Genomic DNA, 19,083 nt, shown 5'->3' on the forward strand with positions numbered 1-19,083 from the left:
CACATGGCTACGGGGTTTTGATATGAAAAGCACCTTTGTAACTCTGGAAAGCCCTAACATTATGCAGCAAAAGAAAACGTATTCATTAGCCAATTATAATTACACTGGTCATTCGTGCTAAATGAAATGCCTCGCATCCTATCATATTTTCCACAAGGTGGACTGGCCACAATAAAATTATTTACTTGATTTGCCTTCATTGCGTCCCTCTTTGTAATAGCTTTCATTTCACTGTTTACCTGTTTTCTAATAGACCATCCCTGGGGTTCTTGAAGAGTTAATAACGTTCATTCTTAGAAGCTTTTACCTGAGATTTTTACACAGTGGCAACACTCACAGCATCATCCCCACAGAATACATTATGAGCACTGCTATTTTCGTGTTTATAGTGACAAGATCAAATTTAGTACAAAGATTCTCTTCTTTTTGCCTGTTGATAAGCCAGAGTCCTCTGCGGGCAGTTGTTTTTAAGAGCACTCTCTTTGGGTAATTCTTCTCTAATAATTCATGATCCCCACTGTTTTTCAGGCGATAAGACTGCTGGAAAGATTTCTTTCTTTCCCAGAAAGCAAAATGATTTTTAAGAGTTCTTCGACAGTGAGTGTCCTAATTGAGACAGAGTGATAACTATTTCTAAAACATCACTTCCTCTTCTGGATCCCAGAAATAAATACTGCTAAGGAGAAACTGGGCAAGAAGCACTATGACCGCATAGAGACACCCTTTAGGAAACAGTGACATGGTCTTACAGAACTGGCTTGTCTACGCAAGACACAAATAGCCATGTATAAACCACAGCATTCACGTTACTCTGGGTTGGAGTGCAAAAAGGGAAGAGCTAATGCTTACTAGTACTTGATGTCTGTCATGCTCCATCATTCAGTCCTGTTCAACTCTGTGACCCCATGGACTGAAGCCCATCGGGCTCCTCTGTCCATGGGCTTCTCCAGGCAAGAATACTGGAGCAAGTAGCCATTCCTTCTCCAGAGCATCTTCCCAACCCAAGGACTGAGCCCAAGTCTCCTGCATTGCAGGTGGATTCTTTACCATCTGAACCACCAGGGAAGCCCCACTTGACGTGTGCCAAGCATCACTTCATCTATTCATGGCAGGGATCCTATGAGATGTGTATTGTTTGTCCTCTATTTAAAAACTAAGGAGGCAGACACAAGGAGGAAGAAACACACTCAAGCTACCCTAGCAGAACCAGGTTCAAATCCACCCGTCCGCGTAACATTCCACCGCATGTATGTACCACCTCCTCTTTACCCATCCCTCTGCTGGCGGACGCTCGGGCTGCTCCCATGTCCTGGCTGTTGGGGACAGTGCTGCCATGAATGCTGGGGCATCTGCGTCTTTTTGACTTATGGTTTTCTCTGTGTATGTGCCCAGGAGTGGAACTGCCGGGTCATGTGGCACAGGAAACTCTACTTAATGCACTGAGGTGACCTGAAAGGGAAAGAAATCCCCAAAGGGCGGAGATACAGGCATGCCTATGGCTGATTCATTTTCCTGTATGGCAGACACTAGCACAACACTGTAAAGCAAATACATTCCAAGAAAAATTAATTTAAATACTAAAACATTGGAAAAAACAAACCAAAAAATCCATCCATCTGAATCCAAACCCATGGCCTTTATACTACCCCCACCCTCTGTCATTACACAGCTCCCTTTCTAAAAGAATACAATTATGAAGATAATAAAATGCATGTGATTGTTGTCTTTTTTCCAAAACATCCAGATGTCTCCAAAGATTCCAGCAAGCTGGAGTCTATGGGTTCACAATGCTGCAAGCATCTCTTTCAGTATAAACCAGCACACCACTCACTTTGGCTATCAAGTCTCAGTTATAAGAATGCATTTCAACATCATCAAGTCTAATGCCTCTGACTATTTCTATTTGCTCTTGCCTAGAGGCCTGGAAAGACTACGGATTTTACAAATATCAACAGAGGGTTTGTGATGCTGGTGGAATGTTCTACCTTCCTGTTTTCAAAGCAAGAGAGCACTGCTTTGACAGAGAGTTCCAGAGAGGGAACAAAGGAAGCTTCTATTCAGCAATTTTACAATTCAAATAAGCAAGAGTTACTTCTGCAAACTTTGCTAATGTTAATCTGCTTGATACTGAAAATGATGGAAAGCAGTATATGTAGAGGGAGACAGGAGATTTGTCCTGTGAGTTTTGGAGGTAAGTTGGAGTCAGGTACCTGAGTTCAACTGAGTTCCTCAAACATTTATCGGGGACAGCCTTTCCCTAAATGAGTTCATAGACAATGGACACAAAGCATTAGGTAAGATTTCACACTGCAATGAGACTATTATAAAGATAAAAGTGAGAGCTCATCCTAAATTTAGTTCAGAAGAGAAGATGAACTTTTCTTTGGGAAAATAAAGGAAAGCCACAGAAAGAATGGCCTTAAGTGTCAAGCTTAAAAGTTTAGCCTTGACCTCGTGAGTAATGAAAAGTAGTGTCATCTGCAGGAGAACGATCAAAAGTAGCTACGGTGTGCAGGTCAGTGGGGCAAAGACACACCTGGGTTCAACTGCAATGGAGCCACAGTCAGGGCAAGAAGGACAGTGTTTTTAAAAAATGCTTAAGACTGGTGATGGAACAGCTGAAAATGAGTGAAAGGGAGTAATCAAAGATGATTCAAACTCCTGGTTCTAGACAGCACATCTTGTTTAATAAAGAACTAGGGATTACACAGAATGAAATCGTGTTGAAAGTGAGTGGCTCCCCGTAAAACATATTGATATTGAAGTCTAACAGAAAATCCAAGTGGATTCAGCACTCAGAGTGGAGAGGGAAAAGGGACCCCGGGTTGCAGGTGGATGCGTTAGAGATGCAGGCGGTCCAGAGGGGCCAGGCAGCCATTTTCAGCAAGACTAACACAGGTGTGTTTCAGCGTCTTTCATGCGGCCTGATCACTTCTCAGTTGCCAACTGCAGAGAGCAAACGTTTTGCTTCCACTGGATTCAGCTAGACCCCCCACTGGCACAGACAGAAATAACACAGAATTCACCAGAGGGCCAAACAGAGCTGGTGTTTTCATGCAGTCCTGAAACTGGGGGCCACTCGCCAAAGTGGACAGAGCCTGCATTTAAAAACAACCCCATCGACAAGCCCATCCAGATTGACCGGACTCAGAAATCCTGTTATGCTGCCCCATCCACAGTGGTCTCATGACAGATGATGGGCGTGAGGTGACAAAAGAGCTTACAAACAGCAAGATCCATGGTCTAGATTAAGCACCGGGCCTCTTAATTTAGACAGAGTTAAGAATATACAGGGGCTTCCTTGGTGGCTCGGCAGTAAACAATCTGCCCGCAATGCAGGAGACTCACGTTCAATTCCTGGGTGGGAAGATCCCCTGGAGAAGGAAATGGAAACCCACTCCAGTACTCTTGCCTGGAGAATCCCATGGACAGAGGAGCCTGGCAGATACAGTCCATGGGGTCGCAAAAGAGTAGGACATGACTTAGCAACTAAACAACAATATACAGAACTAGGAAGGACAAATAATTGGAGAGTCTTGATTACAGTCCCCAAATTCATAAAACACAGCGTGAATGCATGCAGAGATGTGGACTCAGCAGAAAGGGTGGAAAGGGACGGATGGTCAAAAATCAAATTCAGCTGGGTGAAGACTTGTAAGTGCTGGGCTTATTTCAAACTGTCAGTGTGGGACAGCCTTTTCCAGCCCATCTCTGGATCATTTTTTTACCCAACAGGGTCGACCACCTGAGCAATCACATAGATTTAGAAAAGGAAAGAATCTGACCTATTTATAATACAGTCAATTGCTCATCATTTCCAGGCTCTCTCAGAAGTCTCTGACTCTATGCTATTACCTGCCCTCTGGTCACTCTATGGCCCATTATCACCTTCCACAGGGAAAAAAGAGGTGCATCTCACATCAATCCATCTAACTATGTATTAGCAGTGTTGATAGAAGGGTAAAGATAAGAAATGGAGACCGTGCTCTCCAATAACTGACTCCTTCACTCCTAGATACTTAACAGACACTCATTACTACTGAAAATATGCTAGAAGTTGTCACACTATTTTTTTTATTAATGACTCTTTTCTCATTTTATAGAAATATACTGACAGGCACTAGAAGTGTTTTCATTCAAAAGTGGCAAAGAACAAACAGTGACTTCTTAGGTAATTACCTGTAACAAAGTTAACTGTGGAAAGATGGACCACACGCCGCCCAGGGGACAATGAGCAATCGTCCGGGAATTTGATTTTAAGACATGGGAAAATAAATTTGGGGTGCATTTTGGAAATTACCCAGGTCTTACCTATTCTATAAAACTAACTAACAGCAACTACAAAATAAGATGGGCTTCCCTGGTGGCTCAGATGGTAAAGAATCTGCCTGCAAAGCAGGAGACCCAGCTTCGATCCCTGGGTCAGGAAGATCCCCTGGAGAAGGGAATGTCTACCCACTCTAGTATTCTAGCCTGGAGAACTCCATTCACAGAGGAGCCTGGCGGGCCACAGTCCATGGGTCTGCAAAAATTAGACATGACTGAGCAACTCACACACACACACAATAAAATAAGCAATCTGATACAGTTCTTTCTTCTTTAGCTTCCCTGTGTATTGTCGTTGTTTAGACTCTAAGCTCTGTCCAACTGTTTGCGACCCCATGGTCTGCAGCACACCAGGCCTCCCTATCTTTCATAATTTCCCGGAGTTTACTCAAACTCATGTCCTGTGAGTCAGTGATGCCATCCAACCATCTCATCCTCTGTCATCCCCTTCCCCTACTGTCCTCAATCTTTCCCAGCATCAGGGTCTTTTCCAATGAGTCAGCTTTTTGCACCAGGTGCCCAAAGTATTAGAGCTTCATAAAATGGACTTACTAGTGGAATTTCTAAAATAGAACTACTTATCCAGGATTTTTGTGAATATTTAAACATGATAATATACATGAACTACATAAGCAGCACCCTAAATGAATTGTACAATTTATACAATTACCATTGTTAACTATTGCCCTTATTATATTATTATTAATCCCCCTAGATGAGAATGTCGCCTTATTGACACCCAGCGTGATTCAAGAATCAGGAAAGGGTATTTTTTCTAAACAGTCCCATAAATTAACCCTGTAAAATCCTTGGGCAAGGGTATGATTAGTCCATAAAACTCAAGCAGAGTGCTTTATCAAAAGTCATCTCTGGTCATTCACACATCTCCTACTAGCATTGGAAGTGTTGCCGGTCTAGAAATGGCCCAGGGGGGAACAAAGATTAAAGTGGGGGCATGTCAAAATGTGCTCCACCATCTTCTAATCTTGTGAGCCACTGAAAATTTTGCTTACAAAGGGGGGAAGAGGGACCGGAGTATGTTTCTATGTGCATATACCCGCCTCACCTGCAGGCAAGTCCCCTCTGTCATCAACTGATTATTCACCATGAAAGCAGAAGTGTTAGAGCTGTCTCTTGGCCAACAAGAAGGACCTGAAGTCCGGCTTCTGTCACCGCCATGATCACATTAAACCACACAAGTTTAGAATGTGTTGTAACCTTCGCACTTGCTCTGAGTGTGCGAATCGTGAGGACAAGGGAGGCTCCTACTTTGTGGAGGTAGGGTGACTAAGGTTCTATGATTTCTAGTCTTCTCTTCTCCTCTCTGGAGGGCCCTTGCTCCTCAGATAGCACCATCAGGAAATAATGTGCCTAAGACAAAATAAACAAAATAAAAACAAGGAGCAAGAACCTGAAAAAGAACAAATGCAAAACACTGTCACGAGTTCTTTGCTCTCTTTAATTCTGCCAGAAAAGAGACGCAAAGTTAACACTGTGAGTTAAATGTCTGATTTTATGGAAACCACATCTGCATGAACATCGACTTAACTGATGGTTCCATTCGGTGCCAAGAAAGATGTTTCATCAGGCAAAAGTATTCCTTCTTTAAACAGATCTTCCAGTGTGGCATCTGAAATCGCCTCCTGTGAGGTTCGGAAAACTTGATGTGGATCAAGGTTGGGTTAGCCAGAAAGCTTTTGCCTGACAAACCTGTTTAGAGTAAGGCAGAATAGTGGTGGTTGCATTTCTTTTTTCCCCAATTGAGCTACCACATCTATAGGAATGGAAAGGCACTTCTGAGGAAGAGGGCCCTATCACTAGATGATGAATGTTCTTGTTTTCCAGGAGGGTACAGCATAATTACATACTTATTCATTCAGTTACATTTATGCAGAACCTGGGGCGCTGAGCACTATTGTTAGTATTATTACCAGCTAGACAAAGGGATGAAGGAGCCACAGTTTTGGAGTCCAGAGGGGGAACAGATGCATTACAATTTACAACCTCAACGGGGAACTCACATGGGACAAGCAAAATACTCTAGAAGCACCAAGAAAGGAATGACTAATTTTGACTGGGAAGGAATGTGACATTCTTGTGGGTCTTAAAGGAAAAGAGTTTGGCAGGTGGAGAATGAGCAGGTAATATGCTATGTAAAGGATAAACAGCACGAGAGAGGCTGTGTATCGACAGGCCTGGCCTTACCACCTTTGGAGCATCGGGGCTGAAAACGGGTGCTGGAGGATGAGGCCTGAGTGATCATCTGAGACTCAGACTGTCATGGACCTCATGTCATGATAACAAGCTTGGATAAGCCTCATCCAGAGGCACAGGAAATCCGGCCACAGGTGACTAGTAAGTCTGAGCAAGCTCCGGGAGATAGTGAAGGACCGGTGTGCTGCAGTCCACGGGGTCGCAAAGAGTCAGACACGACTGAGCGACTAAACCTCAACCGCAACAATATGGTGGGATTTGCTTTTCTAGGGCACTAACTCTGAGAACACCAGGAGTGGGAGACAGAGGTGGAGACACCACACAGGAGACCGCGGCTTCCGAGAATGGAACAGCCCTGATGTCTGGTCACTTCGAAGGTTCCCCTGGAAGAGCAGGGTTAAATGGAGCAACGTTTCCTAGGTGGCAACATATGTAGGAAAAAATACTTTCAGAAATTCACAAGTGACTCTAGCCAGACGACTATAAAACCACTGAGCCTCTGACTCAGGACAAATTCCAAAGATGATCAGTTAGTGATCTCCAGTACCGTGGGCGTCCACACTCCCAGGCTTCATCACGGACAGAGGACATCAGCATCTCCAGGTCTCAGGTCGAGGACCTGCATTTTTAACCACCTCCTTCAGGTCACTCAGATGGCTGAGTCAAGTTTGGGAAAGGGGAACTCTAGGTCAGGTCCATCAGATCTCCTGGTGAGGAAGGACAAGGTCTTCTCTGAAAGAGTATCCCAAATGCTCAGCACAAAACTTAGCATGGTGCCTGGCATACGGTGAAAAAAAAAAGAAAAGAAAAGAAAAAAATCAACCTTTGTCAAATCCCCAGATACAGGCTTGTGACTTGAATGGATGTCTGCTTTGCATTCCTTCAGGACGCAGAGATTATGAGAACTGAGCTTCAAATTCCATTGCTCTCAGCACTATTGGACTTGTTCCTTACCTATTTGGGTAAGAAAAAATATTTTAAACCATTTCCCAAAGAATTTTAATCTCTCTAATACGTTCTAAAGTAGCAAAACAGGGTCTTATTGTTTTATGTTGGGTGGAATGTTGATTCAGAAGCTACTTACTAAGACGTGAAGAGCTTGCCAAGTACAGTCTAGTGCCTGCTTCTCTCTGCTCCAATATGATTGATTATATGTATACATATTACATATATAGTATGTGATTTTAATAGGAAAAGCTTCTGTGTTTCCAAACTTGGAAGTTAGGGGTTCCTAACATCTTAAATGTATAACCTTCCTACATTAATTTACGGATTCAGAGTGTCAAAAAAAAAAAAAAAAGAACCAAGTCTCCATTGTTCAGTAGAATGCAGAAATTATACTATACATACATGCAATCATAATGATAAATGCAAAATAACCCCAGCAGTGTGTATTTTGACCAGTACTTCTGAGTGCTGTTAGGAGGGTCCAACACAGGCACAGTAAGAAGCCCCTTTACTTAAATTAACTGAAAATGGCTTTCTGAAAGAAATATTTCCATCCGGAAGTGTTAACCCAGGAGCATCATACCGATTTGAACATCCATCATTATACAAGCAAGGCGTAATCATTCTATAAGCACAGAATAAGCATGATATAAGCAGAGCAATGATTTACATGTTAATATTCTGCAATAAAATATTTTCTTGACTCTGCCAAGAGTCATGTGTGAGATGAGTTGTGGGAAGCCAGTGTTTAAAATGCTTTCTGGTAAAAATCTTTGGACCAGCAGAGACATCATAGCCACGGTTCACTATGTCCAGGGTCACCGTCTAGACGTGGGACGTGTTACAAGCTGCAGGTACGGTGCCCGTGGAAAGGTACGTGGAGGTGAGTCGGGGTTGGCGTGCCAAAGGTGATGCTTTCAATAACCAAAGAAACTACAAGTTAGGCAAGACCCTGCTGATGTCACCTTCTGATTCTCCAAACTGGACAAGCCTCTTTTTTAATTTTTTTTTTTTTTTTGGTCCCTGTTCCTTCTCTGTGGGCCTTCTCACACCATCAGCCCACACTGTGCCCTGCTAGCTATGAGCTCACTCTGCCATTGAGCAGAGGGCCCTTTCCTCTGCCGTCCCTCTCACGCGCTGTTACCTGCAAGGATCACGAAATTTTCTTTTGCAGAAGAAGCTGTAACCTGTTAGTGAACAGGTTCAAGGGGTCACAAGGCTTCTTTGGGATTCCAGGGAAATGCAAAGGTATTTGTAGAGGGGGAGAATAACATAATGGAATCATTATCATTTCAGAGAGAAGGATCTGCAGTCAGCATTTATTAAGCCTCTACTGTGTGCCAGACAGGTAGACGTTTTACACAATTATCTCAGTCCTCAGAAAAACAGCTCTGGGAATAGAAAGAATTTCCTTCCATTTTTTGACTTGAAGAGGTGAAGACTAAAAAGCATGTTTAAAATGTGCCCCCAAAGTGCATGAGCTACGTCGCTCAGTCGTGTCTGACCCTTTGCGACCACATGGACTGTAGCCTGCCAGGCTCCTCTGTCCATGGGATTCTCCAGGCCAGAATACTGGGGTGGGTAGCCCTTCCCTTCTCCAGGGGATCTTCTCAACCCAGGGATGGAACCCCAGTCTACCCCACTGCAGGCAGACTCTTTACCATCTGAGTCACCAGGGAAGCCCCAAAATATGGTTTACAAAATTCACAAGGGACAAAGTCAGCATTAGAACCCAAGGTTCTCTCCAGACATAAAACCCTTTTCATTAATGTTCTGGGTTCCTGACACTGTTTTCAATCATGCATGAAACTGCCATGCCGTTAGGCTTTATGTCTTCCTCTCTTTTGGCCAGCCTGGGTAGCCTCAGTGGAGGGATCCTGCGTTACCTACATAGACGTCTCCAGTCTTACTCCATGCCTGATCCATAGAAAGTGAAAGTGAAAGTGAAGTCGCTCAGTCGTGTCCGACTCTGTGACCCCATGGACTGTAGCCTACCAGGCTCCTCCATCCATGGGATTTTCCAGGCAAGAGTACTGGAGTGGGTTGCCATTGTCTTCTCCAGGAGATCTTCCCAACCCAGGGATTGAACCTGGGTCTGTAAAAATAATCTCTCCTGAAACTATGAAAAAGCTTTCTTCATCATTAGATGTAAACCTTTGCCTCTACAAAAATAATACCTCCTTCATGAGTATCATGCCATTCACACAAAAGCAGAACCCCTCATTGCAGTGTGTGTTTTTATCCATGTAGAGCTTCCCTGGGCTCCCCTGGGGGATCAGTAGTAAGGAACACGCCTGCAAATGCAGGAAACATGTGTTCAATCCCTGGGTATGGAAGATCCCCTGGAGGAGGAAATGGCAACCCACTCCAGTATTCTTGCCTAGAGAATCCCATGGACAGAGGCCCCTGGTGGGCTACAGCCCATGGGATGCAGTCAGTCACAAGTTGTTGACTGGAAATGCTCTGCATAAGCCTTATTGTGCAAAACCAAAGTCTGAAAAAAGCATCATTATTCTAGTAAAGACTGTGTTTTTGCAAAAGGTTAACGTGGATGGCTAATATATAAAGCCAGCCAAAAAGAAACAACCCTACTTCAGGGAATGTTGATATTTTTTTTTTGTTTTCCCCAAAAGACCCCCAGTGGAATCCATTTGTGATAAATTCAGTTTCCAACAGCAAGCCAAACTGTCACAGAAGGAAAGTTTGCCCCTTGTGCCCAACTTGCCCTAACCAGAATACTTGCATCAAAATAGATCAAACTCACCCAAGGAGACGGTGCACCATTAAACGAAGGGATGGAGTGATGGGGAGGACCCCCAGGCACTTCATTGGTGAGCAGTATCTCAGAGAACTCACAAGCAGCAAAAGCTCCTGGAGGGCAGGGCGCTCTGACCTGGCTGTGTGCGCGCACGCTCAGTCACTAAGTCGTGTCCGACTCCTCGCCATCCCTTGGACTGTAGCCCGTGAGGCTCCTCTGCACTTGGGATTCTCCAGGCCAGAATACCGGAGCGGTTTGCCATTTCCTATTCCAGGGGATCTTCCTGACTCAGGGATAGAACTGGTGTCTCTGGCATCTCCTGCATTGGCAGGCAGATTCTTTACCACTGAGCCACCTAGGAAGCCCTCTATCTTGGTTACCTGTCTATTTACATAAAACCTAGAACCATCCTAGCACTTGACACTCCGCAGTGATGAATGGTATCAATTTGACTAATGCCTCTTCATGGGAATATAACACTGAATTATTAGTAGGGTATTTTCACACTCATTAATCTTATCTGACCCCACAACAACCCTGTTGAACTCTGCAGAGAGGAAATTAAGTCCCCAGAAGATGAAGTAATTTGTCCAAGGTCATCACTGTAGAAAGCGGTGTGCTGACATGAGAACACAGGTTTTCTTTCTGTTAATACATCTTTTCTTTCTTCCAAAACAACCTCCCTATTTCTCATTCCTCATCACAGTACAAGAGTCCCAAAACACCAAGCTGACATCATAAAATTACCCCTGGGCTAACGGTCAAACATATATCTAGCATGATGGAGGAGAGACAGTGAAAGGCTGTTTTTACATCTAAGTATTTACACGATTGCAAGATTTTTTTTTTTTTAACAGTTTTAATTTTTAAAAAGTCCACCTCTGATCATTTTGGGTGAGTTTGTAGAGAAGGAAGTTTCTTAACTGTATCAGAGAGTTCAACATCTAGGTAGTTAAATGTAATATTCATCATTCCGGACAAAGTCAAATAGTTTAAGGGAGGAGTCTGTGCAACCTTAGGTGGCCTTCAACTTCCTTCTGGCTCCTGTTACCCAATGGGAAGCCAGGTGGGTGGGGCTCTCTGGGACCAACTCACAGAAGAGGAAGTCAGAAATTAAATCCTCTATATGAGCACTGGTAAACATAACAGAGGAGGGGGATAAATGATTGGGAGGAATGTGTTTTAAAATCAGTGCCATAAATACTGCTTGACTCCACTTAGAAGAGGTGCCTAGAATATTCAAACTCATAGTGTCAGAAAGAACATTAGTAAATGACGGACCTGGGGCCCCGGGGGAGGTAGTGTTGAATGGCCCCAGAGATTCAGTTTAGGAAAGTGAAAACTCCCAGAGATGGGCGATGGCGAGGCATGCATGGCAGTGACTTCATCTAGTGCCACTGAACTGTAGAGTTAAGTATGGTTACAATAGCATGCTTTATATTATGCGACGTTCACTGCCATAAAAAAAAAAAAATTTTAAAAACAGAAAAAGTAAAATCAATATCATGCTTCAGGGTCTAAGCAGAATTTTTTGGAACTTCCATACCAAATGCTTATCCATCTACCCCCTGACCTTCACCACCTCTTGACCTAAGGCCCATGAGGAATATTAAAAGCCCCTGCATGATCTCCATCTTCAAGACACGCGAGTCCAAGCTCTGGGGCCAAGTGGAGGGGAGAACTCTCACACAGGCTCTCCTGACACCGGACTTTCCTGAAAGTGACAGGCGCCGGCAGCTGGGGCTGAGCGACGCCAGCACGTGGGCCTATTTTGGGACCGATGTGAGTCTGATGTTTTCCATTCAGCCGCACGACCTCTGTTGACTTCAATGGGCCGTGTATTTGTGAACCAATTTTAGGAGCCGCTGTTCTGTCGTTCCCTGTGGAAGGAGGTGTCAGTGTTCTGAGACCTCATAGCCCTGATGAACCTGGAGACCTGATATTTTTCGGTGGGTTTAAATCGGAAAGTGCTCAGGTCCTTAAAAGGTTCATCCTTTTATCTGTGTCTTGAAAGCTCTAATAAAGAGAACCGAAATACAGCACGTGACCTGTGCATTGAGCCGAAACACAGGAACTTTTGCCAAAGTTCTCGCTCATTCATTCCCTTAAAAGCAACCTGGGAAGAAAGTGAGAAAAACTGTCCAGATCTAATGAGCACTGAACAGATAAGGGCATCACAGATTGATTTTGTAAATGACTCAAAAAAAAAAAAAAAAAAATGGCTGAGGTTTTCAACCCACCGCTAAACTGCTGGAAAAACGTGTGCCCTTATTGAGTATCCACAGAATAACTGACAGGTATTTGAGAAACACGGTTGTGGCCTTTTGACCTCCCACATTATAAAGGGATATTTTCTGGAACCTTCCCTTATGACAGGTCCGTGAAAATGACACAGCTTTGTTCAAAGGACGCAAGGCGCTGGACTCTTCTGCAGAAACACCCCACCCCATTAAATTAAGTTAGAGGTGGTATTTGAAAAATAAATAAATATCGGAGTTCCAACTCACTGCAAATGGTACAGGAGGCCAGTAAGTGGGGAGCCTGCAAGAGAAGGACTTCTTTTAGAAAGATGTTTTACAGGACTTTTTCTGCATCATTAACTCCTCTGGAATCCTGAATATAACATGATGAATTTCCCCAAAAAGTAGCTACTGTTTAATTTTGAATCACTTCAAAGAGCCACAGTAGAAAGAATCAAAGTAAACCAAAAAGATTCCAAATTCGCCAAGGGGAAAGGAAAAAAAAAAACAACAAAAACCAAGAAGGTTCTAACAGATTTGACCATGTACTGAAAATAACACTGATTATTTTACTAATACAGTGTTTTACTGTTCCGTGAGACTGAAATAAGTCTCTGTATTCATCAGAACACAGGATATTTTTATTACAATATTTGTGTCAGAGTCTTTGAAAAAGAAGCATATTTCAAACTTTGAAAAGAATCTCTGTCTTAAAATGGCCCTTGATGTGTACCTGTGTATGTTTTACTATAAACAGATATTTAAATGGAAGTCACGTTAATGAAAGGAGTAAAAAGATACTGATAACCTTACTCCAATCCCCAACGTGCAGTTTCGGAAAAAAAAAAAGAATGTAACTTTAAAAAAAGCAAAGCAATTTGGAGGGTGGGGAAAAGTAATAAAGCTAGGATAATACAATAGTTGTCTAACTTTAAAAATAATAATGATAATAATAATTGGTCTTTAAAAATGTCTTTGGTATAAAACCTGCCCAGGGGAAAAAGAAAGAAAGCCTCCTAAAAATTCTATATTCCCAAATACCAAGAGATCAAAAACCATCTGGAAAATGTCAGATAATGGTATCCACCCACCTAAGAAAGTCAGTAAACTTTGTCTTCAATTACTGTTTAGGATAATCAGCTCAAATGGAAATTTTGATTCGAAAATGCTCAGAAGACAAAGCTGGATTAGGAACCAGATTTTAAAAGTCTCCTTGAAAGACCATCTGTTTACAGACACCCTTCTCACACCCCACCTCGCCCTTGATTTGGACCATAAGTTCACAGCAGAAGCACCGCTGAATTTAAAGACACACACACACTGCTACTATGAAGTCCAGTTCCCACATATATGTTCTGAGCTTGTCTCGTTTCCCCCGTTATGTAACCACTCTGGGGCAATAAAGCTTCACTTATATCCAGCAGTTTGCAAGTCTCAAAACATCAGTCTACCTGACTACAATTCTTTTATTGGCAATCGACAGCACTGGTCTTTTATTTACGTTGATCACATAGTCGATGCTATATGGAATAACCATTTAGTAGCCTATTAGCCTGTAACATTTTTATTACTGTTGTTAAATATCATTACCCATACTGAACTGTGCAATAGAAAAATCAAGTCGGAAAATCTAAATACTCAGAACTACAGAGCTGTTACTCACCACCCCCCACCCCTGCCCCAACACACCCACTTAATCTGTAGATTCTGATGAGAAGAAAGAAAAACAATGAGTTTTCACTTCTCACAGATAGAGGTCACTAATGGCCTGGATTTGAATCGCTGTGGCAGAAACCACAAAGTTATTAAAGTAATCTAGTGAAAAATGAACTTGAATAGAAATTAAAGATACCGAAAGATGGTTATCCAGAAAGGTCTGACCTGAATGGAAATGAAATTACATCACCTTGACCTTTGTTGCATCTTCTAAGCAGAGCAAAACCAACAGAGAGCCAGACGCAGGCACCCTCGCTGTTTTTTAACTTCAGACACTGGGGACCGGGGAAGTGGCAATTCTTCCCTGCAGAGCACAGAACTGAAGAGTCAGGAAGAGGAGATGCTCACACGGGGTCTCTAAAAAATAAGGCTTCTGCACTTCTACCTGCTTAAGCCTTTCTTGAAACCAAGCTTCAGACTTGGAAGATATAAGGTTGCTTTCAGGAGATGTGTCTAAACCCTAAATCAAACTCTCCAGCAGGCCAGAATATAAATGTAACGGGTATCAGAGGAGGTTCAAATTAGATCCAGGCAGTCAAAGGCAAACCTGGATAAGATCGTAGTATCTGAAACCCAGCATACAGGATCAGACATGCCTGTTTGGGGGAACCTGAGGCAGCCCAGCATGGTATCATTTGGAAATCTACTTTCTTGTGTTAAAAGCTTCCCCTGGAATTCCTAAAACTGCAATGAAGCTACTGAAGTGTTAAGACACAGGCATCTTAAAAAAAAAAAAAACAGCATTCCTTCCATGCTAGGTTTGTAATAGGTCTGCTACAGTGCAGATAGCTCAATTCTTTTTCCAATTTCTTGTACCTACTGCCATGAGACATGGAGTGATGTTTGAAAATGCATTTTCCAACCTCCTCCAGTCACAGACACTTGCAATTCAACATGACAGTCTGGCGTTGCACGGTCACCCATGTGATTATTAATAATCCTGAAATGGTTTAACCCTCTCCTGCACTTCTGCTGCGGGGCTTCTGACGAGGGGAGGAAAAGAAGTTGTACTGGGGGACTAGTGACTTTGTAGGCGAACAAGCAACTTTTCATGGCATGCCTGAAAGACTCTTTAGTCAAAGACTGATTCTCATCTAATATGGTGGCCTGTCAATCCTATGTATCTGGCATGTTGCTCAGTGATAAAAAAAAAAAAAAAAAAAAAGTCCAGGGCTAACACTTCAGATACTAACCTAAAATTGTGCATTCATACTGATTCATACTGCAATGACCAAATACATCCCCAGACACATGCCAACCTGCATTCTATCTACCTCAAAATGTTCGGGGGTCGGGGGGGGGGGGTCATCTCTTCGCTGAAGATGTAATAGGTCATACAGCTGAAGTCCATAGACAATATCGGTGGGAGAAGGAAGGTCACCATCATATTAGCTTTTGACTGGGAGAAGTTAGTCATAATAAATTTAGCAAGAAGCCCGTGAGCCAGTGGACATGCCCCAAAGCTCCCTGACCCTGGGTGATTAAAGAGTCTCCCAGCTGAGTAGGGAGCAACAGCTCCCATTTAGAAGAGGCTTTGCATACCAAATGCTGCATGTAAAGAAATCTAATCAGCACCTTGCACTTCTGCGCGAGCATTTACACGGATTTGTGCCTTGCACTTGATTAGCTTCCTGGAAGCTTTACAAGAGATTCCCTCCACTAAAATTCATCAAGAGCTCTCGGAGACTGATTTCCATGTACAAGAGAAGGCAGGAGGAGTTTTCCAGGTGAACAAATAAGGATCACACTAAAGATGATGGAGCAGCAAACGCCGAGATGCTTGGAAGCTGGAAACTCTACTAGGGGAAAAGACGTCGGGGAGTTGGGGTTGGACCCTTTTTGCTCTCCGGGTGAGACGCAGGAGCTATTTGACGGGCATAAGAGAGGTTGCTGCTCAGGAAACGTGAGTCCGCGGCCCGCGGCTTGGAGCACACACACGACCACTCACTACCCACCCCCCCACCTCCCCACGCCACTGTGCATCAGGCCACCGAGGAAAACCGGCCTCTCCGCAACGCCACTGACCCTCCACACGCACTCACACATCCGGGCAGACAGACGATCCCTGCACATCCACACCACCAGCGGTTAGCGTGGTTCCTCTCACCCTCCCTCAATCAAAATGAGACTTCTAAAGTTCCTATTTTATGACGCCAGAAGGTGAATGGAAGGAGGGAGGCAGGGCTCGGGGGATGCGAAAGGGTGAAAAATACAAGTTCCCTTTGCTTCGTATTGTCGCACCTCGCCCCCTCCCTGCCAAGTAGTTTTCTGGCAGAAGCTCAACGGGGCAGGCGAATGAGGATGGGCTCGTATCGTTTTTGAAAGACACTAAATTGGGGTGAGAGAGTAGGAGGGCGAGGATGGGACTGAGCGAAATCTACGCAGCATTTCCTTGGACTGGAGAATACTAAAAGCCATTGAAGAAAGATTCTAAATGTCCTCTGGGCTCCAAAAGGAGGCACCAGCTGGGGCCGAGGGCTCCCACCCGTCCTCGGGGGAGGCTGGCCTCCCAGTGCAGCTGCCCACCCGGCGCGAAGAAGCGCCGGAGATCTCGCCCACGTTCCAGGAGACCTCCCCGCGCTGGGTGCCCACTCCCGGGGATCTCGAACTTCGCCTGGATCCGACTTGCCGCCAGATCCGGCGAGCGTCTGAAAAGGCGCTGGGGGAGGGAGCGGGAGCCCCGCGGACCCGCCGGGAAGGGGAGGGTAGGGGGGTGCGCATTACCTGCGAAGGTTTTGGAGGTCTCCTGGCGGCCCCAGTAGAAATCCCGCTCGGCGCCGCGTCCTCCCCCAGATCCAAACTTTTGCTCCGTTCTCCGGGTGGCGGCGGCGGCGGCGACGGCGGCGGCTGCCGGAGCCCGGCCCTATCTCCCGCAGCGTCGGGGCGCGGGGGTGCGGAGGCCAGAGCCTCGGAGTGGCGCGCGCCTCCCCGCAGCCCGCGGGCGCCCGGGCGCCCGGCTCGCCTGGCTCGCTCTCGCCTTCCTCCCCTACGGAGCCGCTGCATCGTCTCCCCGCGGCCGCCTCCGCCACCTCCGCCTCCAGGGCTCGGGCATGCCACTTTCCTCTGGGCTCCGGCCGCCGCGGCCCCCGCCTCTTCTCCCCGCCTGCAGCCTCCCCTCTCCGCCTCCGCCGAGCCCACGCGCCCCGCAAGCAGGCGGGGGAGCGGGGGACGGCGGCGGAGAGCGGCCCCGCAGCGCCTGGGGCTCCTCGGAGACGGAGGAGCCCGGGGGAAGGCAGCCGGAGAGACGGGCGGGAGGGCGGGCGCGCCTCAGACGCCGGGGAGCCGATCGCGCCGAGCCGGGCGCGGGGCGCAGCGCTGGGCGCGCGGGGCGCTGAGTACCGCTGCGGCTCAGACCCGACTGCCGCCTGGGCACAGCCCGGCCGGGCTAATGTAGGCGCCGCGGCGCCCACCCCCAGCCCTCCGGACACCCCCGGGAGGTGTTTACTGGAAGGAATTCGCGGGATCGCCTCCGCCGCTGCCGCGCTCCTCCTCTGCCTCGGTCCCCAGCGCTCTGGCGCGCTCCCCTCCTCGAGTCCTCTTTCTCTCCCTCCCTCCCTCCCCTCCGCCCTCCCTCTCGGAGTCCCTCCCACATTTCTGGTTTAAAGAATGCTCGGGAGGCGCGGCTGCAACCCCAAGCTTTCCAAGAGGCAAAGTCAGCCGCGGCCGTTAACCCTGTCCTCCCTGGAGCGCGTGGCCACGGCGAGCGCCGGGGCCAACCCCGCGGGTGCCGCCCGGACGGCGCCCGCCCTCCCGGCTCACTCTCTCCGCTGCACCCTCCCAGCCCAGCTCTGAAGGATGCGGCCACCGTCGGAACAGCCGAAAGTTGATTCCCCCCTTTGCCCGCCCGGCGTGGTCCTTAACCAGCTGATCTAGGATTTAGACGCTGAGGGATGATCGAAACGGGAGATTAGAGGGTAAAAAATACATCTTTCAACCAAGATGGCGTAATTTCAAATGCAGGCAACCTTGGTGAGTTGCCCCCTACCCCACCCCTCCTTCCCTGATCCCGGATCTTCTTAAATAATTCAACCGGGAAATAATCCAAAGTTTAATATAATTAATTCAAACACCCCCATTTTCTCCTTGCACCCTGGCCGCTGGAAAGAGCTCGTTCATTTGCCCCGCAGATGACAAGGAACGACCACTTTCAGACGCCTCGTTTAGCAAACAGGTTTGACAGCGGGGGGGGGGGGGAGCTTGATTTGCATACAGGCTCCGTTTCCACTCGGCGATCTCTTGCAAAGGTTAAAGAGGAACGTAAGAAAACCAGGTCCACGTCTCTCATGGAAAAGAGGGGGCGGAGGAAGCTTCTGCTTCTCTTCTCTCACTTCATTACTGTTCCTCCTGCCTCCAGCAAGTTGCTGTCATGTTTTAACAAGTCTGGAGAGAGGCTCAAGCTGAACAGAAGAGGGAGAACGAGTTCGCGCCAAGCGCGGGGCTGCGCCGAGACGCGCCGTCGGTGGGGCCGGGCGGGAAGCAGCCCGCGAGCTAGAAGGCGGCCTAGGAACAACTCCCGAGGGACCCGCTCGGCTATCGCGGCAGAAGAGTTAGGCGGGGGAGGTGACCATCCGGGTTTGATTTCCCCGTTCTCGGTTCGGAGTCTAAGTCACTTGGCACCACTTTCCTAATTGTTTTTATTTCCTTCGCATCCCTGTTGTGTCTACCGCCTTCACGTTTTGTGAGCGCCTCCATGGAGTTAGGCAGACTTGGAGGAAGGCCCAAAGTGCCTCCCAAGCACAAGTCGCGCCGAGATCCACCCAGACGCAAGCTCGAGACGCACTCTGGCACACGCGCTCACACACACACGCACACGCACGCACGACCCGGGGTCGTGCCCGCGGGCCGCTGCTCCCGCGTGGCCTTCTGAGAAGGTGGCCCAGG

At 46.5% G+C, this 19,083-nt stretch overlaps 1 protein-coding gene across 1 annotated transcript in view; it reads right to left on the reverse strand.

The window, feature by feature from the left end:
* Positions 1-18,318, reverse strand: part of LOC122705049 (collagen alpha-1(I) chain-like) — a 97,608-nt gene extending 79,290 nt beyond the window's left edge. The window contains exons 1-3 of the mRNA XM_043920258.1: positions 18,273-18,318; positions 17,874-18,071; positions 16,927-17,773 (exon numbers count right to left, since the gene is read on the reverse strand). Of these exons, the coding sequence (XP_043776193.1) occupies positions 16,927-17,773; positions 17,874-18,071; positions 18,273-18,318 (1,091 nt within the window). The remainder of the gene's footprint in view (positions 1-16,926; positions 17,774-17,873; positions 18,072-18,272) is intronic.
* Positions 18,319-19,083: the final 765 nt, after the last annotated feature.

This window comes from Cervus elaphus, chromosome 12, assembly GCF_910594005.1.
Source record: "Cervus elaphus chromosome 12, mCerEla1.1, whole genome shotgun sequence".
Classification (NCBI taxonomy): domain Eukaryota; kingdom Metazoa; phylum Chordata; class Mammalia; order Artiodactyla; family Cervidae; genus Cervus; species Cervus elaphus.